At 58.9% G+C, this 25,773-nt stretch overlaps 1 protein-coding gene across 1 annotated transcript in view; it reads right to left on the bottom strand.

Annotated features, from left to right (window-relative positions):
- The window catches only part of LAMC3 (laminin subunit gamma 3), a 57,853-nt gene extending 32,349 nt beyond the window's left edge, over positions 1–25,504 (bottom strand). Inside the window, exons 1-7 of the mRNA XM_053908439.1 lie at positions 25,049–25,504; positions 11,168–11,472; positions 8,080–8,210; positions 5,821–5,987; positions 4,304–4,492; positions 4,101–4,218; positions 1,186–1,284 (exon numbers count right to left, since the gene is read on the bottom strand). Of these exons, the coding sequence (XP_053764414.1) occupies positions 1,186–1,284; positions 4,101–4,218; positions 4,304–4,492; positions 5,821–5,987; positions 8,080–8,210; positions 11,168–11,472; positions 25,049–25,421 (1,382 nt within the window). The 5' untranslated portion in view covers positions 25,422–25,504. The remainder of the gene's footprint in view (positions 1–1,185; positions 1,285–4,100; positions 4,219–4,303; positions 4,493–5,820; positions 5,988–8,079; positions 8,211–11,167; positions 11,473–25,048) is intronic.
- Positions 25,505–25,773: the final 269 nt, after the last annotated feature.

Here is a 25,773-nt window from a genome sequence, read left to right as displayed (position 1 = left end):
TCTAGATCAGCCGCTTCTCCAAGGAGCCCTGGAGAAATATTTCAGATTCCCAGATGGCACCCTGGGGGCTCTGTTTGAGCTGGCCAGGGCAGAGGTATCAGACTCATAAGAAGCAGTCGATGGCCCCGGATGTCTAGCCAGCTCCGAGGAACACATCTCATCAAGCTGCCCCATTTGACAAACAGGCAAAGGGAGGCTCAGAGGCACCTCATCCGCAAGGTGCAAGGCAGTGGGGCAGAGAACCCCGGTGGGGTCTGGTTCCCCGACTCCACTCTGCCTCCCTGCGTGAGGGATCTCAGAGAAGGAAGTCCCAGCAGATAGCCCAGCTTCCACCCCAGGGCCCACAGGCCACATGTGGGCAAGGTGAGGGGGGCGGCCTGGGGCTGACCAAGGCAAGTCAAGGCCAGGGCCAGCCACAGCGTTGGCACCAGCTTCTTCCTGAACCAGCAGGGGCCCAGCACAGGCTAACAGGACTCGAATCCACAATATAATACTGTCAGGTGCTTTACACACAGGGCCTGTGGCCAGAGAATCAGAGCCCCAGACAGACCCTGCGCTGGCTGCGAAGGGCTTCAGAGGTCAGGGCCGAAGCCAGGAAGGGGACATTCATCTGCCATTGCTTAGGGCTTGAAGACCCCCAGAACACACTAGAGAGGAAGTTTAAGAACTGTGTGGCTCTGAAAAAGCAATTTCGGCTCACTGAGCTTTAGACACTCCATTTGTACCATGACGGGATGATGAAAATGGCAAACAAGCTTGAATCTCAGCTCAGTCGGTAGGAGCCTCTTGGAGCAGGACGGAGAGGATTCTGAGGTTACGGTAGGGCTCACGGTAAAGACTGCTGTGCCCCACTCGTGATGCCCGCCCTGGGTGTGAGACAGGAAGGCTATGGTACGAGTCCAAGGTATTTGCTATCCTTGGATTAGTTCATCTCTCCTATGCTTTCCAGCTCTTTCTTTTGAAGATGTGAAAAAAAAAAACAACGGCTATCACAGCCTTTAATCATCAGCGGTAGTGGGCCAAAGCATAGACGGCGTCAGAAGCTTTAGAGAACTTCCAGGGTGGCAGACCCGTGGCGCTCCAGGAAGGCTGCTGGGCGATGAGGACGCCCAGGTCCGTATGGACCACGCCCCCCGCTCCTCCACCACGAGCCCAGCAGGCTTATGACCGGATCGGCTCGCCCACCTGTCACACTGCTTGCCTTCCACGTTCTCCTTGCAGGGGCAGCGTCCACTGTGCGGGTCACAGGTGCCCAGGCTGCCAGCAGGATTGCAGGTGCAGGGTCTGCCAAAGAGACAGGACGGTGGGAGCGAGTCCGGAGTGAGAGTAGCCCATCCTCCTTGGAATTTCCCCATCCCTCCCCATCCCCTAGAGGACCAGGAGGCAGGCTCGCCCAAGAGCCTGCGCCTGGCTATACTGTTCCCACCTTGCTGAAGAAGTGACCCGTCCCCTCACCTGGAGAGCGGTCCATCTGCCTACCCGTCCTCTCATCCATCCGTGCATTCTTCCAACCACCTAGCTGTTCATTCATCTTTCCAGCCTTCTATCCGTTGGCCTAGCCCCTTACACATGCAACCTTCCTTCTTCCCTCCCTTCCATCCTTTAATCTATCCTTCTATCCATCCTTCCTTCCATCTATCCATCCATCAGTGTACGTATCCTTCCTTCCTTCCTCCCTCCCTCACCTCCCATCCATCCCTTAATCTATCCATCCTTCCTTCCTTCCTTCCATCCATCTATCCATCCATCCGTGTATCTTCCTTCCTTCCTCCCTCCTTCCCATCCATCCTTTAATCTATCCATCCTTCCTTCCTTCCTTCCATCCGTGTATCTTTCCTTCCTTCCTCCCTCCCATCCATCCTTTAATCTATCCTTCCTTCCATCCATCTATCCATCCATCCATGTATGTATCTATCCTTCCTTCCTCCCTCCCATCCATCCTTTAATCTATCCTTCTATCCATCCTTCCTTCCATCTATCCATCAGTGTACGTATCCTTCCTTCCTTCCTCCCTCCCTCACCTCCCATCCATCCTTTAATCTATCCATCCTTCCTTCCTTCCTTCCATCCATCTATCCATCCATCCGTGTATCTTTCCTTCCTTCCTCCATCCCTCCCATCCATCCTTTAATCTATCCTTCCTTCCATCCATCTATCCATCCATCCATGTATGTATCTATCCTTCCTTTCTTCCTCCCTCCCTCCCACCCATCCTTTAATCTGTCCTTCTATCCATCCATCCTTCCTTCCATCCATCTATCCATCCATCCATGTGGGTATCTATCCTTCCTTTCTTCCTCCCTCCCTCCCACCCATCCTTTAATCTGTCCTTCTATCCATCCATCCTTCCTTCCATCCATCTATCCATCCATCCATGTGGGTATCCTTCCTTCCTCCCTCCCTCCCATCCATCCTTTAATCTATCCTTTTATCCATCCTTCCTTCCATCCATCTATCCATCCATTCACCAGTGTATGTATCCTTCCTTCCTTTCTTCCTTCCTTCCTCCCTCCCTCCCATCCATCCTTTAATCTATCCTTCTAACCATCATTCCTTCCTTCCATCTATCCATCCATCCGTGTATCCTTCCTTCCTCCCTCCCTCCCTCCCTCCCCTCCATCCTTTAATCTATCCTTCTATCCATCCTTCCTTCCTTCCATCTATCCATCCCTCCATCAATGTATGTATCCATCCTTCCTTTCCTTCCTTCCTTCCTCCCTCCCATCCATCATTTAATCTATCCTTCAATCCATTCTTCCTTCCTTCCTTCTTCCATCCATCCACTATCTGACAAGACATGGCTCCTGCGCTCATAGAGCCTACAGCCCAGTGAGGATGAACAAGCAAACAGATAGGTGCTGTGCTCTGACACATTCTATGGAGAAGATGTACAAGAGGCTGCAGGTGCACCAAGGAGGTGCTTGGGGTGGGGACAAGAGGACAGGTAGAGGAAAGCCTTCCAGGGGGAGGGGCACCTCAGTTGGGGACTGAAGAAAGTGTGGGGGTCTGCTAGACACAGGCCAGTGAGAGGCAGGGGTTGTGGGGAGAAGAATGCTCTGGGCCAGGAGCATGTGCAAAGGTCCAGAGGCCAGAGAAACACGGGGGAAGCATGCAACTCCCACCTAAGGGCCAGATTTGTGCCTAGAACAGCTGAGTATTTTGTGAGGCATCCGATACTCCCCATATGACTCCCAATGCATTTCCACCGCCTTTCAAATATATAAGGAGACTGTTTCAACCAAAGCCAAGTTCATTTTGAAGTGCTTCTGAATTTGTAAGAGCTTTATTTTTCCGGTCGTGGGTGCTTCTCAGTCAAGTGGTGGTCAGTGTGTTAGACCCCTCTTCCAAGGTCCAGACCCCAGTGGCCCCCTGCCTGTCTCTCTCTCGGATACCCCACCAGCAGTGCGGACTCAGCCTCTTCCCACCGCGTTGTGCTCCCCGTGTCGTGAACGGCCTCCCTCCACCTAGGTGCCTGGGGACCCAGCCTTCATCCCGTCTTCCTCTCCTGCTCCCCGGTGACCACCTCCCGCCACGTCTGCCTTCCGAGGGGCTCTGGGATCTGTCCGGGTCTCTGCCGCTCCCTCTCCGTGGCCAAGCCTTCGTGCATGCTGCCATGCTTCCCAGCTGTTCCTGCTGCGGCCTCTGCCCCGGCCCCCAACCTCGTCCCACTCCTGCTTCACGTCCGTCCACACTCCTCCTGAGGTCCCCCCCGGAACCGTCCTCCCGCCCTGTACCACGCACTCAGAGGCTTTGCACGTGCTTTTCTTCTGCCTGGCACACCCGCCCCCGCCTCTCAGGTCTCACACTGGAACTCAGTGCCTCGCACGGGAAGCCTGCCCTCGACCCCCAAGACTGGCGGGGCTTCCGTGGGACCCACACCCTGTCTCCCGTTCTCCCGGGACTGGGTGCCTGTAGTCCTCGCCTGGGACTGGACTGGCTGCAGAGTCAAGAAGGTGAAGGAGTGAAGGACAGAGGCGTGGAAGGGAGCAGGGAAGGACAGCTCATATCCCCTTCCCCCTGCTTCCTGGCACTCGGTCCCAATCCGCCCACCGCCCCGCGCCCTGCTGGGCCGTGCACACCCGCTCCCCCGGCCCCCTCACCGGCAGCCTCCCTCACTGAGTGAGTGGAACCCGGGCAGGCAGCGGTCACACTTCCAGCCTGTGACGGTGGCCTTGCAGGCACAGGTGCCTGAGTCATCGCACTGGAGACGTAGCGAACCTGGGGGAGCAAGGGCTCGGGGCAGTGGGGGCTCGAACCGGGCGGCGGGGGGAGGAGTGGGGGCTGGGCGGCGGGGCCCGCTCACCTGCCGGGTGGCAGTCACAGGGCTGGCACGGCGTCCGGGGGCTCCAGCGATAGAAGTCCTCCTGGCAGCGCTCGCAGTGTGGCCCGGCCGTGTGGTCCCGGCAGCGCAGGCAGCGGCCGCCGTGGCCCGTACCGCGGAAGAGGTCCCGGTCGAACACACACTCCTCAGAGTGGCCGTTGCAATTGCAAGCTGTGGGCAGGGGGCAGGGGACAGGGGGCTGTGCGTGAGCGGCCGGGGCCCGGGGGGCGGGGGCGGGGTGGTCTTGTGATGAAGGAGCCGGCAGCTCGAGGCAGGTCAAGCTTGATCAAGGGTATGGAGACCCGTCGACTGGTCTTCCCAAACCGGACCCTCAAGGGGCAGCACAAGGGGACAGGGAGTGGTGCAGGGGCAGCTGGGAGGTCGAGAGGTCAGCAGAGCATGATCCGGGGAGGCCAGGCGGCCACGGTCAGTGGACTTCACTTGCGGCAAGGCAGGCTTTGGGAGGGTTACACAGGAGCTGGGGAGCAGAGAAGCTGGAGCTTCGGGCCCAGAGTTGGGGTGGGAGGGGTGATGGGGCTTGGACCAGGCTGCGTACAAAGACACAATCAGGTGGGCTAGAGGGTCAGGGATGAGGCCGAGCTCAGGGCGGCCTGCACTGGGCGGCAGGGGGTCAGGTCCGAAGTGCCCGGCTTCCAGGCTGCTGGCGGAGAGGACAAGGACACGGCAGGAGAAGTGGTCTGGCTTTTTGCGTCCCCACCATGGAGAGAGACTCAGGCTCAGAACGGAGGAGCCGGCCGGCACAGCTTCCTTTGGCCCCAGGGAGGACTCCTTGGTGGAGTGAGGGCAGGTGACCCCAGGCCAGTGAGGGCAGCAGAAACCTAGCAGGGCCAGTGGCCCTTGGGAAGCTCCTGCAGCCAGCCAGTGCCCTGTTCCTGGACCAGGCCGTCCCCTCCCCGCCCCAGCTCTGGCAGCCCCAGGATGGCCAGCTCCGCGCAGAGGGCCTGAAGCAACTCAGATGACTCTCTGGGAGGCAGGGCAGGGCTTGGGGACAGTGGGAAGCTGGGATGGGCCAGCCTGCCGGGCGGGGACGGACCCAAGCAGGCCGTGGGCAGCCCTGCGTCCCTGGAGAAGGTAGGACGGGCCCCATCGTCTCCAGCCTGTCCCTGAGGTTAGGTGGTCAGAGCCACATCACACGGGGACTGAGACATCAATGGCTGCCTGGGGGGCCGTGGGAGAGGCTGGGGGGGCAGGTCGGCGCCCCCCTCCCCCCTCCCCAGGACCCGGGGCCTTCTGGCTTTGATTAGCAGCTGCGGCTAGAGCAGCTGAAACAAAGGCACAGTCGGGGGGCCTCCCAGCCCTCTGACCGCAGCCTCTACTGGGGGATTTGGTCTGGGGGAGGGCCGAGGAACAAACGTCCCCTCCAGCTCTCTCCCAGCCTCCCCTGATCCCGCAGGGACGTGGGGGCTGGTGTTCGGAGCAGCCCCCACTGCGGGGTCTCGGGGAGTCTGTGCCGCGGCCCAAAGCCCCAGGACACTCACGCACACACTCGTTGGCGGCCTCAGCGGTGCCCCGGGCCCACGGGCGGTCCTGGAAGAAGGGCAGACAGCGCTCGCAGTCGACGCCCGTGGTGTTGTGCTGGCACCTGCAGGCCAGCCGGCCCGCCTCCTCGGGCCCACACTCGCTGGCATGTCCGTGGCACTGGCACCTGGGGACACACGGGGCAGGGGGTCCAGAAACGGCGGAAGGCAAGGGGTTCACCGCCAGGCATTCAGACGAGCCCCCGGTCCTGTGCTCAGTGACGGAGCTTTAAGGAACCTCGGCCGCGTGCCCGGGGTCGACAGTAATGGAGGGCTGACGGCACACGCAGACGAACCCCTTCCATCCACTTTTATTACCCCCATTTAACAGATGGGGGAACTGAGGCACAGGCCACGAAGTCACGGACGCTAAGCAGCAGAGGCGGAATGGGAGCCCTGTCCTACGGTGTGCAGACTCCAGGCTCCTGGGCGCCACACCATGGCCACTTGGTGGCTCCCATAAGCTGTGTTCCACGCTCTGCCCTCAGTGGGTATGAAGAAATCGCTGACCACGGCTTGCACCCTCAGTGTTTTGTTTTTTTTTTTACTTTGGGGACACAGGGCGTGGGACGGGCACAGGGCATTGTTTCCTCCACGGGAGCCCAGGGGAGGCAGGTCACGGTCCAGCATTTCTGGTGGGGGTGACGTGGATACGAGTCTCGAGAGACAAGGATCCTCAGTCTTGGGACAAGGGACCCCCCACGTCCCCACGGGGGTCTGCAGACACCGCCCTCCCCCATGAAGCTCTCAGACTCCAAGGGAAGGAGTGAAATTCCTGTAGGCCGTTGTGGGTGGGATGCCGCTGGCCCACCTGCCCCCCAGCCAGCTGCAGGCCCCAGGGTGGTCCGGCTCTGGCAGCTGGGACCCAGATGTTCTCTGGCCTGAAGCCCCCTGACAGCAGGCGCTGGAGCTCGCCACGGCCCGCCATCCTTGGAGAGCCCCTCCCCCGGGGTGGTTTGACCCGAATCAAGTGCAGGGGTGACGGGGGAGGAGGAAGAGAGGGGCCCTCCCGGACACCCCCACTGCCCCTTCGCTCCCAGCCCAGCCCTGCACAGGCCGGGGCTCGCATCCCCTTCCTGGACTTCTCCACCTCTCTCAACGCCCCCAAGCATCCCTGAACTACAGAAGCCCCTTGTTTCCCCCCCCCCCCCAGATGGGCCATCCCCCCCACCCCTCCACCCCCCCACCCAGAGCACATGGACTTCCTATCCTAAAAACCTCGTGGACCCACATGCTGCTTCTCCCTGCCTTACTACCACCTCCCACGGCCACTTTGTAACATCGCGCGTCTTCTCTCTCTCCTCTTCTCCGTCCCCACGCAATGTCGGGGGTGGGGCTGGGGCCTTTTAAAGCCCTGTGACCACCCTGGCCAAATCCTTCGAGAGCACCCCGCGGCCTGCGGCACGTGAATGAACTCGGCCCACGGTCCCGACCATCTTCCAGCCTTGCCTCCCGGGCTGGCACACGCTGGGCCCTTCCGCCCAGGATGCCGGCCTCCCCGAACCTTGGCCGGGCCCCCGTCTACGCAGCAGTCTCCCTGACCGCCAGCATGCCCTGCCCGGCCCCCGTTCCCGTTATTCTGGAGCGTGCTGTGTGTCGGAGAGAGTGATCTGATTGCTGTCCGCCACCCCCTTGACGTTGGGGCAGGAACACCTCTGTCTCTCTCGTCCCTTTCCAGGAAGGAAGCCCCTGAGCTTTCATGCCAAAGTCACCCTTTGCGTCTCCCCCGGATCCGTACCCACGGCCGCATGGGCGACAGGCCGAGAATGCTGAGAGAGACGAGGCCTCTGCCCTGCTTCTCAGAGAGGGGAGATGCTTAGACAAACCAGAGCATGTACCGATCACCAGAGCAGGAGCCGGCACCGAGGGCCCGGACGGCAACGCCCGGCAGTTCCCACAGCAGAGAGGGGACAGACATAAGGCAAGCATCTGCTCGCAGAGGGAACAGCAGGTGCAAAGGTCTGGAAGGTCCTGCGCATGGTGGTGGAAACATAGCTGATGGGAGAAAAGCAGGAATTGGGATGCAGCTGGGCCACCAAGGCCTCGAATGCCGGGTCCAGAGGACCAGGATCCTGCTTCTTCTGTCTCCCCCAGATGCCCAGAGGCATCTCAAGGGGTTTCTCTACCCCGCACAGCAGCCCCTGGGTGACTCCCTCATGGTAGTTACCTTGTGCCCCATGGCCAGGGTCCTGGGGCCCCGCCAAGCTGCCTTCCACCTACCTGCCGCCCACAGAGAAGTCAGACACGGCATAGTAGTAGGACTGCAACACCTTGGGGTCCTTGAAGATGTCATCCCCGAACGTGTTGAGCCGGTCCAGGGAGATGAGTAGCTCGGTGCTGGTGACCCACTCCTGGGAGGGGCGGGGGTGGGGAACAAGGTTGGGGAGGAGGGAAGGCATCAGCGGGCCCCTGGGTATTTACTTTCACCCTGTTCTGCCTGAAGGTTGCCTTTGGGCAGGACCCCAAAGCCCACGCTCCTTACTTCCGCACTGTGCTTGGAGTTTGTCTAAGCTTGGCTCGTCCCTGGGTCCCAGGAGACCCCCCTCGCCCCCCCCGCCCCCGGGCAGCCTGAAGGTGTTCTGCCTGAAGGTGAAGACACCTGCCCCAGGTGACATCTGTCCCACCAGAATGTGAGCGCTGCGAGAGCAGGGACTTGGGGCCCCTTGTGCTCCCGGCACCCCCAGCCCCCAGGCTCTGCCTGGCACGTAGCCGGTACTCAGTAAATACTAGCTGATCGTTGAATGACACCGTCTCCCTAGAAGAGCATGGCAGGGAGGTGGGGGAGAGCCCACGTGAAGGCTGACATTTTCATCCGCCTGCTGTTATAATCAGAGGTACACAGAGGCAGCTCCGGCTGAATTTTAATCAACATTTTAATTCAGCCCAGGGGCTCCTGGTTTAGCAATCAGGCCCATCAGGGCAGAAACGAACTCCTGGCAAAGTCTGTCTTGGGGCCCCAGCGTGACGCGGCCCGGCAGGTCTCCGCTGCCCCCGGCTCCCCCCGAGCTCAGCCGCTTGCCAGCCCGCTGCCTGGGACCCAGGGCCTCCGCCCAAGGATGTTTCTGCTGGGGAGAGAGAGTCTCTCACTGGAAGACTTCAGTGGAAGCCTCAGCACTGAGCAGAGTCTGTAAGTGCCCATCACTCCACGAACCACTTTGCCAATGTCAGTGTGCATTCAGGGATCTGGCCCAAATGTGCCAAGTCAGCCTTCTCTCCAAGGTCCTTGGTCCCTGATGGGGAACAGAGGGACCCAAGACCCAGCAGCCATGCGGACACATCCTTCCTTACTTCCCGCCCCCAAATGCTCCAATCCTCAGAGGAAGCACCATCCCAGATGTGCCCAGAGGGGAGGACGGGACAGAAGGGCAACGTGGGCTTGCCTTTCGTTGTCCTTCTCCGACCCTGGTGTCCACCTGGGAGCAGCGGGGGCGGGGGGTGCAGTGGGGTGGGGGTGGGGTGACGGCTTTCCGAAGAGGTTGCTTCTCCGTCGGGGACAACGTCCAGCCCACATAAGACAACATGTCAGGGAAGGGTGTCAGCCTGAGCCTCTGCTCCGGCGTGATGGCTGGGACACAGGAGCAGGGGCCCAGCCCCCTGCTTGTCTTCAGATGACCTTGGCTAATAATTTGTAATCTACACAACGTGGAGCCCCGGGGAGAAGAAACTGTCATTTTACACAGAATCACGATGATGACGTAAGAACGTTTTCACGAGGTAAGCAGAGCTTGGACATCTGGGCATGCGATTCTGTCCCGTTATGATTAGCTTTGCCCAAACAGAGGTCTGGCCTCTGCCCCGGCTCCTGGGAGATCATCTCTAAGCCCCCAGAATGCCCTGCTTGATAAGAATGTCTCTGTTCGCCTGGGGTCTTGGGCCACTCCAGATAGTCTCTGCTAACAACTGGTTTATGGGGGTGCCTCGGGCCACACAAGCTCAGCCTGACCTCTGGGGGAGCGGAAGGCGGTTGGCCGCGTCTATGCGACCGACCCCCAGAAAAAACCCTGGAGTCCCGGGTAACCCGAGTCTCCCTGGGTGGCAGTACTCTGTGCAGTCACATCGCTGCTGGGGGAAGTAAGTGCCGTCCCCACGACTGTACGGGAGAGAAGAGGAAGCTTATACCAGTCCCTCCCGGACCCTGCCCCGGGCGCCTCTCGTCACTGGGTGCTTAGCGGCCGTCCCGCATTCTGGGAGCCCTTCAAGCGAACCACTGAACCTGAGGGTGGTCTTAGGGACTTGAGCCAGCTGATTCCATGTCCTCTTGGGCTGGGCAGCCAGGGCAGGGACACGGCTCCTTTCTGGGGCTACGTGTTCCCTCTAGAAAGAAACAGGATGCTAACCCTGGCCCCCTTGTTATCTCTGACCGGCAAAAGGAATGTTCTGGATCTGTCGGGGGTGGAAGGGCCAGCAGTGTTTCCTCAGCACAGAAAACTCAGGGAAGGGACTGGAGGGCTGTCCAACGCCCACAAACATCGAGCAGGCCACCGCGTCTGTAGGTGAAAGGTCAGGGACACACAGGAACATGGACATGCGTGGGTGCCAATACCGGGACAGCCACCAACCTGAGGGGGGGTTTGGACGTCCAGGAGGGCTGGGCGGCTGGGGGTGGGGGGGTCCTGGATGAACGGACACAGCTACGGGCCTGCTATCCCTCGCCATGGGGACGAAAATTACCTTCAGAGCGAGACTGAGCACCTCTTACGTGCCAAGCACTGTGCTGACCACGGTATAGTTGACCGTCTACACGAGGCTCTTTCAATTAAATTCATTAACATGAAATAAGACTTAAAATTCAGTTCCTCGGTCAGGCTAGTCTCATTTCAAGTGCTCTATAGACATGTGGCTAGCGGCTGCCATTGGAAGGTACAGTTGGAGACCACTTCTGTCACTGCAGAATGTTCTGGAGAGCACAGAACCGGGACTCTATGGTTCCCAAATTCGTGTTCTTTCCACGTTTTTGTTTTTCTTTCTTTTTTGTTTTTAATTCAAAAATATTTTTTACTGTTTATTTATTTTTGAGAGAGAGAGAGAGAGAGAGAGAGAGAGAGAGAGAGCGAGCAGGGGAGGGGCAGAGAGAGAGGGAGACAGAGAATCCCAAGCAGGCTCTACACTGTCAGCACGGAGCCCGGTGCGGGGCTCGAACTCACGATCGATCACGACCTGAGCCGAAACCGAGACTCGGATGCTTCACCGACTGAGCCACCCAGGGGCCCCTGTGTCCTTTTATTTCCCACTTTCCTGTGTGCCCCACCCCCCCCCGCCCCCAGGCCTGGGCATCCCCCCTGCAGCCCCAGCCCTGCTCCTCTCTGACCTGCAACACGGGGCTCTCGTCGAAGTTGTAAGCGCTGGGCCGGCCCTCCAGGGTGGAGAAGGCCACGTTGCCCCCGCTCAGCGGGGAGATGTCGCTGAACTCGGAGGTGCAGAAGGCCACGCGCTCGTCCTCACCGGGGCGCAGGGAGTGGCCCTCGGGCCTGCCGTAGGTCCTCTGGCAGGAGGCACTATAGTACTGGTAGGGTTCCCACGGGCTGCCCGCGTGGGTGCGCTTGTAGATGGCAAAGCTCTCGGGGCGACTGGTGTGGAACTTCAGCCTCACGTAGGTGATCTCGTAGGCTTTCCCTGCGGCAGGAAGACGCGGGCCCATTTTACGGAAGGGAAGGGAGGGTCGCGGTCCCGGTCCAGGGAGAGCAGCAGGGCAGGGCTGTGTAAACGATCTCGGGTGGGTTGGGCCACGACGGAGACGCGATGTCTATCAGGGGCACGGAGCAGAGAGCACAATTCTGGCATACTTCCTAGGCATCTGCTGTCCCTTACTTAGGCCAACTTGCCTCCCTGCGCAAGAAGCTGCATTATAACACCCCCGAGAAGCAGCCAACCCTTTTTGTCCAAAGAGCTCCAGCAACGGGACGTTGCCACGTTCTGTAGAAGCCTCCGTGACCATCAGAAAGTTATTTCTTTTGCTACAGCCCAGGAGAACCAACCCTTCCACCTGTGCCTTTGGGCTCATTCCTCCCCAGACCGTGTCCCGACTCCCTCGAACCCTAATGCCACCCTCCAGGTCCCTCTCTTCTTCCAGTGTCCATCGAACTTCTCTTCTGGCCCAAATTTCTCTAGAGAAGTCTACATCTGCTTGGCCCCGTGGCCTCAACTCCCAACTCGGGCCCCAGTCCACCGCAATTCAGCTTCTGTGGGCCGCTCCGTAGAAACTGCTCCTGCAAAGCTACCTCACCAACAGCCCTCCGTGGCCACAGCCAGGGGACCCGGCCTTGCCTTACTTCCTGGGGGGCGGGGGGGAGTCCCCAGGCCTCCACGCAGCCCACCCTCCTAGGTCAGGCTCCTGGGCTGCTCCTTGGCCCCCCTGCTCATCCCCTCCCCCCCTGCCTCCTCCCCCACCAGCTTTAGCCCTGCTCCCCTCTCCCACGCTGCCGACACCAAGACGGGGGGCTTCAAGCTTCGCGCTTCGGCCCCCGCCCTGCCCAGTTCCCACCATCGTGCCCCAGGAGTACCCACAATGATGAATCCAGACCTCCCACGATGACCCCGCGCTGTACTGGAGGCCGGGATGGGCAGAAGGGCTGTGAGTGGGGTGCAGAGGGGGCAGGGAGGGAAGGGTCCCTACGTGTTCATCTGTCCTCGGTGCAGGGGGGGGGGGGGCGGTCAGCGAGCAGTGCTAAGCACAAAAGAACCAAGTACTGCTGGGGGATAGGAAGGAAGGGACAGAACTCACTTCTGGGGCCGGGGGCCGGGCTGGGTGAGTTGGGGGAGGGGGCGGCGGCCTCCACAGTTCACTGAGCATTGGCCCCTCTAAACCAAGTGGGTGTGTAAGTGCAAAACCAGCGGGAAATCAAGGGCTGATTTCGAAGGTGATCTCCCTGCTGCCCAGATGTCCCCACGTGCTCACCACTCCCCTCCTACAGGCCTCCACACGGGTGCCCCTCCTGACAGAGCCTTCCTCCATTTAGCCACCCACCCCGCCCCCGACACATTCCAACCCCCCCCCCCGGCTAGGGAGGGGGTCACCACACAATACCTGGGTATCACATTGACTACGACATGGTCTGTCTCTCCCTGCTCATCTCATCAACCTGCATCCCTCACTGGATAGAGCTCAAGACTAGCACGTGCCCTGTCTTTTTTTAAAAAAAATTTTTTTTTAACATTTATTTATTTTTGAGACAGAGAGAGACAGAGCATGAACAGGGGAGGGGCAGAGAGAGAGGGAGACACAGAATTGGAAGCAGGCTCCAGGCTCCGAGCCATCAGCCCAGAGCCTGACGCGGGGCTCGAACTCACGGACCGCGAGATCGTGACCCGAGTCGAAGTCGGACGCTCAACCGACTGAGCCACCCAGGAGCCCCATCCCTGTCTTTTTTAAACTTGGCCACCCCAGTGCCTCGCAAAGTGCCAACACCCAGCAGGCACCCAGGAGTGTCTACGCACGTGTAAACAGATGAACAAGTGGCCACAGGTCCTACCATCGCTGGTAGCCACCCACCCCTGGGAGCAGCACGAGTGTGTCCTCTCTTCCTTCCCAAATCTGCTTTCTTCCCTCTGCCCGGGTCCCAGATGCTCCCAGAGGCCCGCCTGGCTGCCTGCAGTCTTCCCCACCGAGGAGGCATCACTACAGTCCTCTGCTTAAATACGTTGGTCCTATGGGGGCGCCCAGCTGGCTCAGTCGGCTGAGCGTCTGACTCTTCGGTTTAGGCTAAGGTCATGATCTCATGCTCTGTGAGTTCAAGCCCTGCGTCAGGCTCTGCACTGCTTAGATCCTCTCTCCGCCCCTCCCCTGCTCATGCGCACTCTCTCTCTCTCTCTCAAAATAAAAAAAATAAACATTAAAAAAAGATACACGTTGGTCCCATGTAAGTGGTAAAACTATAAGACTCTTAGAAGAAAACACAGCGGCACACCTTTGTGACTTGGGCTGGGCAAAGCCTTCTTAGATGTGACACCAAAAACACACGTGACAGAAGCAAAAATGGACACAGTGGACTTGAACAAAGTCAAAAGCGTCTGTGTTTCTGAAGACACTATTGAGAAAACGAAAACGCACAGGATGGGAGAAGATATTTGCCAGTTTCACATCTAATAAGGGATTTACCTAGAATACGTAAACGATCCTTACAACTCAACCATAAAAAAATCAAATAGCCCAATTAAAAAAAAAAAAGGGGGCAAAGGATGTAAACGCATTTCTCCAAAGATTATGCAAATGGCCAATAAGCACATGAGCAGAGGCTCACCGTCACCAGCCGTCAGGGACACGCGAATCAAAACCATAACGAGTGACCACACGCACTGGGAAGGCGATAATCAACACCGATAGTAACAAGTGGTGACGAAGGGCTGGAGACACTGGAACCCTCCCACACGGCTGGTGGCAATGCAAGATGGCGGCTGCTGCGGAAGGACAGCCCGATGGGTCCTCAGAAGGGTAACACGGAAATACCGTATGACGCGGCCGTCCCACCCCTGGGCGTGTACCCCAGCAAAATGAAAACACGTGTCTACACAAACGCGCACGGATGTTCACCGCAGCATTACTCAAAACAGCCAAAGAGTGGAAACGACTCAAATGTTTGTCAGCTGACAAATGAATCAATAAAATGTGCCGTGTCACCCAATGGAACATGATTTGGTACCAAAAGGGAAACGACGTTCTGAAAATACGCCGTGATGTGGAGCAGCCTCCGAAACAGTACGGTAAATGAAAGAGGCTAATCACAAAAGACAACACGCTGTAAAGTTCCCCTTATACTGAATGTCCCGAGTAGGCAAAGGCAGAAAGTATATTTGTGGTTGTCAGGGTGGAGGGGGACATAGTGGAGACTGGGGGACACTGCGAATGGGTACAGCGTTTTCTTTTAGGGGTGATGAAATGCTCCCAGAGTGACTGTGGGAATGGGTACACCTCTCCATGAACAGACTAAAAGCCACTGAACTGCACACTTTATGTCATTTACGTATTTTTTAAGGAGGCTTCATACCCGGCCCGGAGCCCAGGGTGGGGCTTGAACTCACGACCCTGAGGTCAAGACCTGAGCTGAGACCAAGAGTTGGGACGCTGAACCAACTGAGTCACCCAGGCGCCCCTGAATTGTACAGTTCAAATGGGTGGGTTGAGGGGCGCCTGGGTGGCTCAGCCGGCGGAGTCGGTCCCGCTCGGGTCACGATCTCATGGTTCAGGGGTTTGAGCCCCGCATCGGGCTCTGCGGTGACAGCTCGGAGCCTGGAGCCTGCTTCCGATTCTGTGTCTCCTTCTCTCTCTGCCCCTCCCCTGCTCACACTCCGTCTCTCTCTCTCTCTTAAAAATAAATAACCATTAAAAACAATTTAACAAATGGGTGAATTATATGATGAATTCTATCTCCCTAAAGCTGTTACATCTATTTTTAAGAATGGGACCTCACATGCATTAGGATGGCCACAATTAGAGGGGAAAAAACACACATTGACAGGTGTCGGTGAGGACGTAGAGAAACTGAAACCTCGTGCGTGGTTTATGGGAACGTACAATGGGGTACTCGCTCCGAAAAAGTACTCACAGCAGGAATTTCCGTACGATCCAGCAATGGGGGTATATATCCCAAAGAACTGAAAGCATGGATTCAAACAGATATCTGCACACCGAACTCACAGTGGCACGATTCACAATAGCCAGAAGGTAAAAAGAAACCCCGCGTGTCCACCGGTGGATGACGGATAAACAAAGCGTGGTCTATCCACACCAACATTATGCCGCCTTGAGAAGGAAGGAAATCGTCACACACGTTAATTACAACTTGGACGGACCCTGAGGGCATCATGCTGAGTGAAATACGCCAGCCACAGACAAATACTATGATTCCACCAGATATGAGCCGTCAAGTTCATAGACACGGGAAGGAGGGCGGCGGGGGCCAGAAGCCGGGGTCGGGGGAGGCGTGGCGAGGGGTCAGCGTACAACGGGAACAGACTTTCAGTTCAGCAGAAACTGATACACGGCGGTGACGGTCGCACAACAACACAGATGTGCTTGTCGTGTGTATTCAGCACAATAAAAGAAAGGGTGGGGAACGTTATCTCCATACACAAGCTCTTTGAAAAGGCAGTTTGGTGGGATGGATGGGATGCGGAGCCATGAAAAAATCCCTTGCCTCTGGGAAAATCATCCCGCTTTGGGGAATTCAAACAAGAAAAGGAGCCTCAACGCATGAAAACGTTCATCCAGGCGTTTCTTAGAACGGGAGACAAACGGGAACCGTCAGAGCCCAATAAACGACGCGATATCATTTCGCAGGGTGACCGAAGCCATAGAAACAGCTGACAGTGAGCTTGTAATACACGGGAAAAGTTTAAGCCAAAATGTTGACTAGTAAGACACGGAATCATATGCTCAGAATCCTCAGATTGCATTTTAAAATCCCCCAAAGAGGGGCGCCTGGGTGGCTTGGTCGGTTAAGCGTCCGACTTCGGCTCAGGTCATGATCTCACGATCTGTGAGTTCGAGCCCCGCGTCGGGCTCTGTGCTGACAGCTCAGAGCCTGGAGCCTGTTTCAGATTCTGTGTCTCCCTCTCTCTCTGCCCCTCCCTGTTCATGCTCTGTCTCTCTCTGTCTCAAAAATAAACGTTAAAAAAAATGTTAAAAAAAAAAATTAAAAAAAAAAATCCCCCAAAGAACAGGCAGGAGAGAGAGACATCAGACGAGTAAGTGTGGCCGTCCTCAGGCCAGAGGGCTGTGAGTGACTGTTTTCCTTTTTAACTGTTCTACATTTTCCTGATTTTCTCTCGCAAAGCTTGCTCTAGGGGCGCCTGGGTGGCTCCTTCTGTTAAACGTCCGACTTCGGCTCGGGTCGCGATCTCACGGTTTGTGAGTTCGAGCCCCGCGTCGGGCTCCGTGCTGACAGCTCGGAGCCTGGAGCCTGCTTCGGAATCTGTGTCTCCCTCTCTCTCTGCCCTTCCCCAGCTCACGTTCTGTCTCTCTCTCTCAACAATAAATAAACATTAAAAAACATTTTTTAATAATAAATTTTTTTTTTTTTAAAGCTTGGTCTAATTTAAAAACTGGAGAAAACACATAAATTTTTTTTTTTTTTTTTTTTTTGCAAAGCAACCACCTTGCCGTGTTCTGTATCAAAATGTTTTTCAAAGTTCGGCTACAGCACAGCTGGGCATCCTAACTCCAAGTGCCTGAGAAGAAAGCATGTGTCGCAAACCGAGTGAGCGTCTGGTGGCCGCTTCTGTGCAGGGTAGGCATCAGGCTCCGGGACCAGGCAGGGACTTAGCCCAGATGTGGCTTTCACGAAAGCACGCTGGGTGGAGGCGGCTGCGGGTCTGACGGCCCAGACTCCTCCGTAAACATCTAGCAGCCAGACACGTCGCGGGAGGGGAGCCTGGAGCCACTTAAAAGGTAGCTGGCAGCTAGAAGCGTGATTGGAAAAAGGCAGTCACTGGGATCGCGTGCGAGGGGGAAACATCACGCACTAGGAAACATCACGGCTTTTCCTCTTCCTTGCCAAGCCGGGAGGTGAGAGGAGACACAGGAACATCACAGAGACGCGGCAGGGACTTTCTGTTACAAGAGTTAATTAGAAGGGCCAAGAAAAACAACTTAATCCCAGCTTTGTGATGAAAAGGTTTCTGCCAAAGGCAACCCGAAGGCTGGGGAAGGAAGCGGCCCCGAGATCTTCTAAACAGCGACAAGAATTAAACGTGCAGCTTTAGCCCGCACCCTTGCGAGCTCCAGGGGATGACGAGGCTTCAGGGTGGTTAGGAGAGGTGTGTCCCCTTCAGGAAAACTGGGCCAGAATGTCATCCGCAACCCTTCACTGGGGACAACGCTGCTTGGGAGCACACAGATCTCACCTCCTAGCAGCCCAATATGCTGTTCCCTCTGCCTGCATGCTGTTCTCTCGGCTCCTTACCTGGCTGGCTCTGCTGCATCCCTCTGCTCCCTCTGCTCATCCCTCTGGCTCAGCCGACTGACCACATGCCCCAACCGCAGCCTGATGTGGAATGCCCTTCTTCCCACGAACCCCGGCCGATGGCTACTCACCCCTAGAGCTGTGGGTTTGGATGGCTCATCAGTGCTCCCCCAGCCTCCCTGGGCTTCTTTATCCTGTTCTGGAAAGACCTGCCCATCTCTCCCACTAGTCTGTGACCCTCTCGGGGCAGGGGATGGGAATCCCTAGAGCTGAGCACAGTGCCCGGCACACAGTAGGTGCTCAATAAATGCGTGCCACATGAGCAGGTAAAGCTCATGATTTATACCTTCAAGGAGTTTATAATCCAGTGAGTGCGTTGAGACAGGCAGGCCTGACAAGGCCACTGATATCGCAAGCTGCGACCCCTGGATGTGTCTGTTTAACAACAGCCAGCATTTAGTGAGCACCTCCTGTATGCCGGGCACCATGCTCCATGCTTTACTCATACCGTGCGGCTGAGATCCCCAGTTTCATCACTGCATGTGTTTTACTAACGAGGAGCCTGAGGCTTGGGCAGGAGAAAGGGACTCGCCCCACGTCACGCAGAAAATAGCTGAGTCTCTCTCTACTCGACTGCGGGTTCGTCTGTCCCCAGAGTCACTGCCCCGAACGAGGCCACCACCTGTTCAGTAATCTGTGGGTGCTCGGACACAAGGGGCTGTCCGGGAAAGGGGCGCGGGTACCCACGACGACCGCGGAGGCTGCCCAGACCGGCACCACGAGCACCAAGCCATGCCCCCTCCAGCCAGCTGGGACGTGAAGCCCATCAGGACTGACACCAGGGCAGTCCCAAAACCAACCGGCCCACATCCGGCACTGACCAAGCAGAATGAGCTCAGAACAGAGAGGCTTATTTTGGGAAAGTGGAAACAAAACAAAGCCCTTTAATTGGAGCCATCTGGGAAGCAGTGGCCCGGGGGGTGGGACCGGAGAGGGCAGGGTGGGGAGCGGAGCTGGGAATGTGTGGGCGAAGCTGCCCAGCCCACCGTGGGCATGAGAACCAGGTGGGGAGAGCTGCTCCCAGCCTCGGGGGTGGGGACGGGGTAGGGGGGATTCGCTTGGCCCCATTTCATGGTCATCCACCGTTCCCGGCTTCCTCTCCCACCCGGGCTCTTGGCAATTTGGGGCTCGGTGGGTCCCGTGAGGAGCTGGGGAATCCCCACGACCACAATGCCAGGCACCATGAGAGCCTGGCTGACTGAGGGCCGGGCCTGTCACAGTTTTCTCCTCTTTGGACCAAGGGTCTAAACCCTAACTATGGATCAAGACCATCAAGCATGTTGTCTAACCCTGGGAAGAGCAAAAGCTTTACGTCTGATGGATTATTGCTGAGGGCTTTGTGTTAAGAAGGATCCCGAGGTCCAGTCTGATCTGAGATGCGGCTGGAATGAACAAACCACACATGTGCAGGGCGTTCAAGACCACTGCAAGAAAGCAGGAAGTGATGGGGGGGGGGGGGAGGGCTGAGTGAAAATGACGGAGAGGAGAGCAAACACGAAGGATATCCCAGAGAACGCTCTAGAATTCTGGTCAATGCTTGAAGTCCAGGGAGGAAGGGAAGAATTACAGCTGACACCCAAGTTTCTTGCTCTGGTGCCTGGAGAGCCGGGAGAATGCCTTGACTTTGTACTTGGAAATGCACATACAAGTTGGCGTCTTAACCAGCTTTAAGCACACAGTTCACCAGGGGTAAGTATATTCACACTGTTGTGCAGCCATCCCCCCGCCCCCCCCATCTAGAATTCTTTTCATCTTCCTGAACTGAGAGTCCTCACCCCGTAGACTGCTCTCCGCTCCCTCCCCCTCCCAGCCCCTGGTGCCCACACTTCTACCTTCTGTCTTTATGAATTAGGCTATTCTAGGGGCCTCAGACAAGCGAACTCATACAGCCTTTGTCCTTCTGTGTCTGGCTTATGTCACTCAGCGTCGTCCCCCAGGTTCACCCCTGTTGTGGCAGGTGTCAGAACCTCCTTCCTTTTCAAGGCTGAATAACAGTCCACTGCGTGTCTACACCACGCTTCACGTATCCATCCCACTGTCCACGGACACTTGGGTGGCTTCCAGTCTGGCTGTTGTGATGCGTGCTGCCGTGAACGCGACTGCCTTTCCTTTGGGACCCGAGGCTTGAGGCCGGCGTGACACCCGGGGGCCGACATTCAGGACGATGTTCAAATTGCCCAGTCAAGGGCGCTCAGGTGGGAGACCACGAGACAGGTGCAGGGGGAGGCCCGAATGTCCACTGCGATTCCAGGAGGTGCGGCCAGAACATTCCTGGTGGCAGGGCTGGCGTGGAGATGCGGGAGGGCGGGGGACGGGAGGGTGAAGTGGCCAGAGTAAGGCCACGAGGAGGGCTGGGGCCCTTGTGAATGCCACAAGCTTAGGCGTTCGGGATGGGTCTACACTGCCGGGAAGTCAGGCACTCACGCATTCAAGCGCTCGCCTTCCCTGTTCCCAGCGAGGAAACGTGGCATGGCCGTGATGTGCCGGGGTTCACATCGGCCTCCACCACTTACCTACCTGCCCTGCGGCCTTGGGCAAAATACCCAACCTCTAACCTCCCTCGGGTGAACCGGGCAAGCGACTTGAACGCACCGCCTCGCCTTCCTTTCCTATTTTTTTGGGGGGGGGGGGGGGTGGGCAGAATGGGCATCATAATAACAGGGCTTAGGAGCAAAGGCCTGCAAAGCGCCTGGAACAGTCCCAGGCAGGCAGCATGTACGTGACTGAATGTTAGCTGCTGTTCATTCATTTACCCGACCGATAGTTACCGAGCCCCCCCTGCACAGGGGGTCTGTGCCAGGGGTCGTGGTGCAGCTGTGACAACAGGCATTCCCTCTGCATCTCAGAGCGAGTGAGCGACACAAGCCCACACCTCAGAGCAGCGCGGTCTCCTGCGAAGGGGGCAAGGGCGGGGGGCGGCCTGGAGGAGGGCACCTCTAAGCTGAGCGGGGCAGACAATGGCTCGTCCGCTGCCGCATCCCCAGGGCCCGGCACGGGGCCCGGCACACAGGAGGAGCTCCGTTGAGCCCACTCCTGCAAACCCTGGGTCGGCCCTGGGCCCAGGGGCTGGTGCTTCTGCGGGTGGAGGCAAACCAAGGCTGCTGCCTTGACCCCTGACCTGCATAGAGCCCAGCGTTTCAGCCAGAACCTCCAGGGAGACGGAAGGAGGGCCTGCCCCCACCCCCCCCACCCGGAACTGGCCCCAGCCAACGCAAACACGGCCTCCCCCTCGACAGGAAGACGCAAGGCGGCCAAAACTCAGGAGACACAGCTGGCTTCAGGGCTCCGCAGGGGCCGGCAGGGTCCTCCTGACATCCAGCCCCCACCCAGGCCCGGCCCCCCTGTCTCCTTGTCCCCTCCACTCCGGCCAGCCAGGACACCGGGTCCAAGAACACACGGAGCGGTCCCCTGGCTCCCCTGTGCTGTCCCCTTGACCTGAAATGTCCTTTGCTCTTTTGCCAGCTCCTGCTACCCTTTAGGTCTCAGCGAGGCCGGCTAACTCCACGTGTATTCCCAGAGCATAAATCCTCATCAGCGTCATCCTCCGGCAGACAGACCCCAAGGCCAGGACAGCCCAGGCTCAGTAAACGGCCAGCCAATTGACCGAATGCGCGGAGAAAGCCTGTCCACCGGCAGTCGGACCTGAGGCTGGAGAGGGATCAGGCAAAGCCCACCTGCCTTATTCCTGCAACCGCCCCCTCTTGAGGGCTCAGAGCTCGTCTGCTTGGGGACTCGAGGGTGTCCAAGCTAGGAGGGAGACTCCCCCTCCCCCCCGCCAAAAGCCAAGGCTCACACCTGCCTGACTTGGCCGCTTATCATTCCCGAGGGCAGCACAGCCTGGCCGGGATCCCAGGGTCTGCCATTTACTGGCTGCATGACCCTGGACAACTGACTTGACATTCAGGGCCTCAGTTTCCCTGCCTGTAAAGGAGTTCAGGCTGGGCTGGGGCTCTTAGCACTAGGTGGGAGCCTCCCGAATAGTGTCTCTTATCCCCGGGGACCATGCACCTCCCCCCAACACCCTCCCCCCACCCACCCCCCCCACCCCCCCGCCCCCGCCCCAGCCTGCCTGCTTCCCTGGGCCTGGGTGGAGGGCTAGGAGCCGCCAGACCCTGCTGCTGCCTTTCATCCCAGACAGGAAGGCTCGGCTTAGCGACTCTGGGATTTGGAACAGATGTCTGCAAGCTCACAGGGGGCTGGGAAAGCAGCGACCTCCATCCCGGGGCTGACCGGCCCTCCCCTCCCTCCCCTGCCCCTCACCCCACTCCCTCTGGGGGCCCCAGGCCAGAGCCATCCACCCATTCTCCCCTCCCAGGAGCCCCAAGCGGGGGGGCGGGGGGATAGAGTCCCCAGAGGCGGCCTGGGCGCCGGGAGGAGAGGTTGGAGGCCTCCACTGGGGACACCCTGAAAACCCCGATATTATGCAATCCGCAGCTTAGCATGGCGCAAACCAAACTTGAACGGAACCCAAAACGGGCTCAGTCTGGGGCCGCGGCGGGGGCCCTGGCGCCCCCGGCGCGTCAACAGGGCCTGGGGTCAGGACATCTTTCGGGAGCCAGCCTGGCAAGCATTTCTCAGTCCCTTGGGCAGAGGTCACCCCCGGGGGTGGGGGGGAACCTCAGCCCTGAGCTGTTCTCAGCAGAGTGACACCAGCCACACACAAGGACTGTCACGGCTCCTGCAAGTATGTGGCCGACCGGAGCTCACAGAACGCGCCCAGGCGGCTGGGAGGCAGCCCGGCTTAGCCCCGTCGTGCAGGGGACGGCGTGGACTCAAAGATGTGGCAGCATTTGCCCGGTGACCGGCTGGGCTGTGCCCGAGTCCAAAGCTCGTTCTGTGACTTCTCTGTTCTGTCTCTGAGAGCGGACAAATGAGGGCCCAGAGCGGCTGGGCCCAGGGGCTCAGGACCCAGGAGGCCAAGGCGCTATTCATTCAGGCTTCCTTCTTTATTCTTTTTTTTTTAACGTTTATTTATTTTTGAGACAGAGAGAGACAGAGCATGAACGGGGGAGGGTCAGAGAGAGAGGGAGACACAGAATCCGAAACAGGCTCCAGGCTCTGAGCCGTCAGCACAGAGCCCGACGCGGGGCTCGAACTCACGGACCGCGAGATCGTGACCTGAGCCGAAGTCGGACGTTCAACTGACTGAGCCACCCAGGCGCCCCTCCTTTATTCTTTAAGCGCCTCCGCAGCCCCCCCCCCCCATATGCCTGGTGTTGTACCAAGTGACACGACACCGGCTCAGGGGAAGGGGTGTGTGTGTGTGAACGTGCGGGCGAGTAGATGTGTGGGGGCGAGCGTGTGGGCACGAGTGGGTGAGAGTGAGCGGGTGAGAGCGTGTATGAGTGCATGAGTGTCCGCGTGTGCGTGTGTGGACGGGTATCTGAGTGCGAGCAGACATGTGTGGACGTGAGCGTGAAGCTCCCTGCTGCTAAGGGTTCCCCACACACCTCAGCAAGGTCACACGGCCAAGCACAGGGCCTCGCACACAAGCGCTCGGCCAACGGGAACTGCCCCCGAATCCAAACCCGGGACGCTTCCCGCCCTCCCACTTTGTTCCAGCCCGGGCTGAGCCCCTTGCCCGCCCCCCCTGTTCCAATGACACATGTAACACATCAGCCAACCCCCCACCCTCGGTGACGGAACAGCGTGTCTCCCCCACGGCCCCCACCCTGTTCCAGATTCCTTCCCCTGTGGCCTTGGGGTTCTGCCAGCTCCAGCCAGCCAGCTCCCCCAGACTCCCTCCCCACGCTGGTTTCCTGTCACCCGCCTGGGGAGAGACCCCGCCGCCGTCCCAGGTCCCAGCCGTCCCATCGAGAAGCCCCATCTAGCAGTCCTGACGGGGCCGGTGCAAGGTGACGAGGCCCCAGATAATGAACTCCGTGGGGCGGCGAGCAACAACTGGCCCGCTCTGCTGAGGGGCTCACTGTCGTCCCCATCCCCCACGTCACTCCCAGATCATTTCCCAGCCCTCCCCAAGATGCTGTCACCCAGGGCTAGGCAGAGCCAATTCTGTTTCAGGGTGGAGCTCGTACAAAGGAATTTACTCTCAGACCTTGGAGATACATGGACGCTCCTTTCCAGTCATTTCATAGCTGTGTGTCTTTGGGCAAAACACGTAACCTCTCTGAGCCTCAGTCTTCTCATCTGGAAACTGGGGATACTCTCCCATAACCGCTTATCCACACCGCTTGGCTGGGGATGTGTTTTGGAATTCAGAATTTTTTAAGGGTTTAGGGAGATCATGCGGTCCTTACACCGCGATTGTGTGAACACCCCCCCACTGGGTTTACCCCCACAGGCTGTACTTAAATGAGATTTCACAAAATGTATGAATATTCACTCCAGGATAAATAAGGTCTATAAATAGCCTCAGGTCAGGTTTAGCAGCCAAAAAGAGTCCTAAAAATACTTGAATTTTCAAAGCTTGGGGAGATTTCAAACCCACAGACAAGGGAGTATGAACCAGTGCTCTCCCCTCCTCCCCCCACCCCGCCCAACAGTTGAGGTGCCTAGCTCAGTACCTGGGCCCAAGGAGGATCTGGGTTAGGCTAGACGTGAAGGGGGAGGGGATATTCCCATTCCTGAACGGGGTAGGAGTGGGAAGGGAAAGACTGGGTCCAGACTGGGGCAGCTGAGCCCAAGGATCTGAGGGTTCTTGTGCTCTGGCTCGAGGGGGGGGGGGGGGGTGCTGATGGGCGGGGAGGCATGGGTGGGGCAGGCAGCCTTGCGATCAAGTCCAGCCACCCAACGGCAAGGTGACGCTTGGCTCCTGCTCAGAGGCTAAACCTTCCTGGAGGTGAATGCCTTGGCCCCTCCCATCCCCCCAAATACATCCAGGACCACACACAGCCTCAGGGATTCATGACCCCCCCCCCCCCCATCCACCAGATGACAGACCTCCTGCCCTAGAGAGCAGCCTAGTCCACCCCCCTGGGTGGGTCCCCCCTCTACCCACAAAGCTCTGGGTCTAGGAGGGACAACCATTCCTGGGCACCGTCCTTGCACCCAGATCCACCCCTCTGTAAAAAAGGGCTCCGGGGTGGCTTCCCGCCCCTGCCAGCCCCGAGGGGCACCCATCGGTCCACCCTTCCAGCTCCCGGGAGGCTGGGGTGGGGACACAGGCCCCGGTCCTGAGGCCCCCGTAGCTGGCTTCTACAGCCAGCCCGGGGCGCGCAGCACCCCGACGGACGGACGGACGGACGGCAGCCCGGGGGCGAGCCGGCGCTTACCCAGACGGAGGGTGATGTTGACCGAGGTGGGGTACTGTACGCCGAAGGCCATGGACGGGCTCTGCCACCAGGTGCTGTCGTCCTGGCTGTGGAAGTCGGTGAGGTAGGAGGCGTCGTGGTGAAGCTGGGGGTCGTCGGCGTCGCAGCGCTGGCACTGCGCCCCCGCGCCCGGCGCGCCCACGTGGGGGCAGAAGTCCTCGGGCGGGCGGCCGCACGTGTGCGAGGCCTCGGCGCGCCGGCCGAACGCCGCGTTCTCGAACACCGGCAGGCAGCGCTGCGGGCGCCCCGCGCCGTCGTAACACGCGCCCATGCCCGCGCCGGCCGCCCGCGGCGCCAGGAGCGCCAGGCCCAGCAGGACCGCCGCAGCCGCCATGGCCAAGGGCACCGACGCCCCGCGCTCGCCGCCGTGCGCGCCCGGTTCTGCCCGCCCGGCCGGCCGGGCTGCGGTGGGCGCGGACCCGCCTCCCGCGGCGGGCGGGACCCACGGCAGGGTGGGGAGGGGTGGAGAGGCGTGGGGTGGGGAGGGGAGGGGTGGAGACGGGTGGGGAGGGGTGGGGAGGGGTGGAGACGGGTGGGGAGGGGTGGGGGTGGAGAGGGCGGCACCCCCACCTCCCCGGCCGCTCCGTCGCTGGGCGCTCACCCCCACCTGGTGGACGGGCCCGGGAGCGCCCGAGCTGCTTTCTGACCCTGCGGCGGGATCCCGGCCTCTCGGAGCCTCACCGTTC

The sequence above is a fragment of the Panthera pardus genome, unplaced genomic scaffold (genome assembly GCF_024362965.1).
Source record: "Panthera pardus isolate Hobbes unplaced genomic scaffold, ASM2436296v1 HiC_scaffold_20, whole genome shotgun sequence".
Taxonomy (NCBI): domain Eukaryota; kingdom Metazoa; phylum Chordata; class Mammalia; order Carnivora; family Felidae; genus Panthera; species Panthera pardus.
Note: the sequence above shows the minus strand (reverse complement) of the source record. Positions and strands in the feature narration are given on the sequence as shown.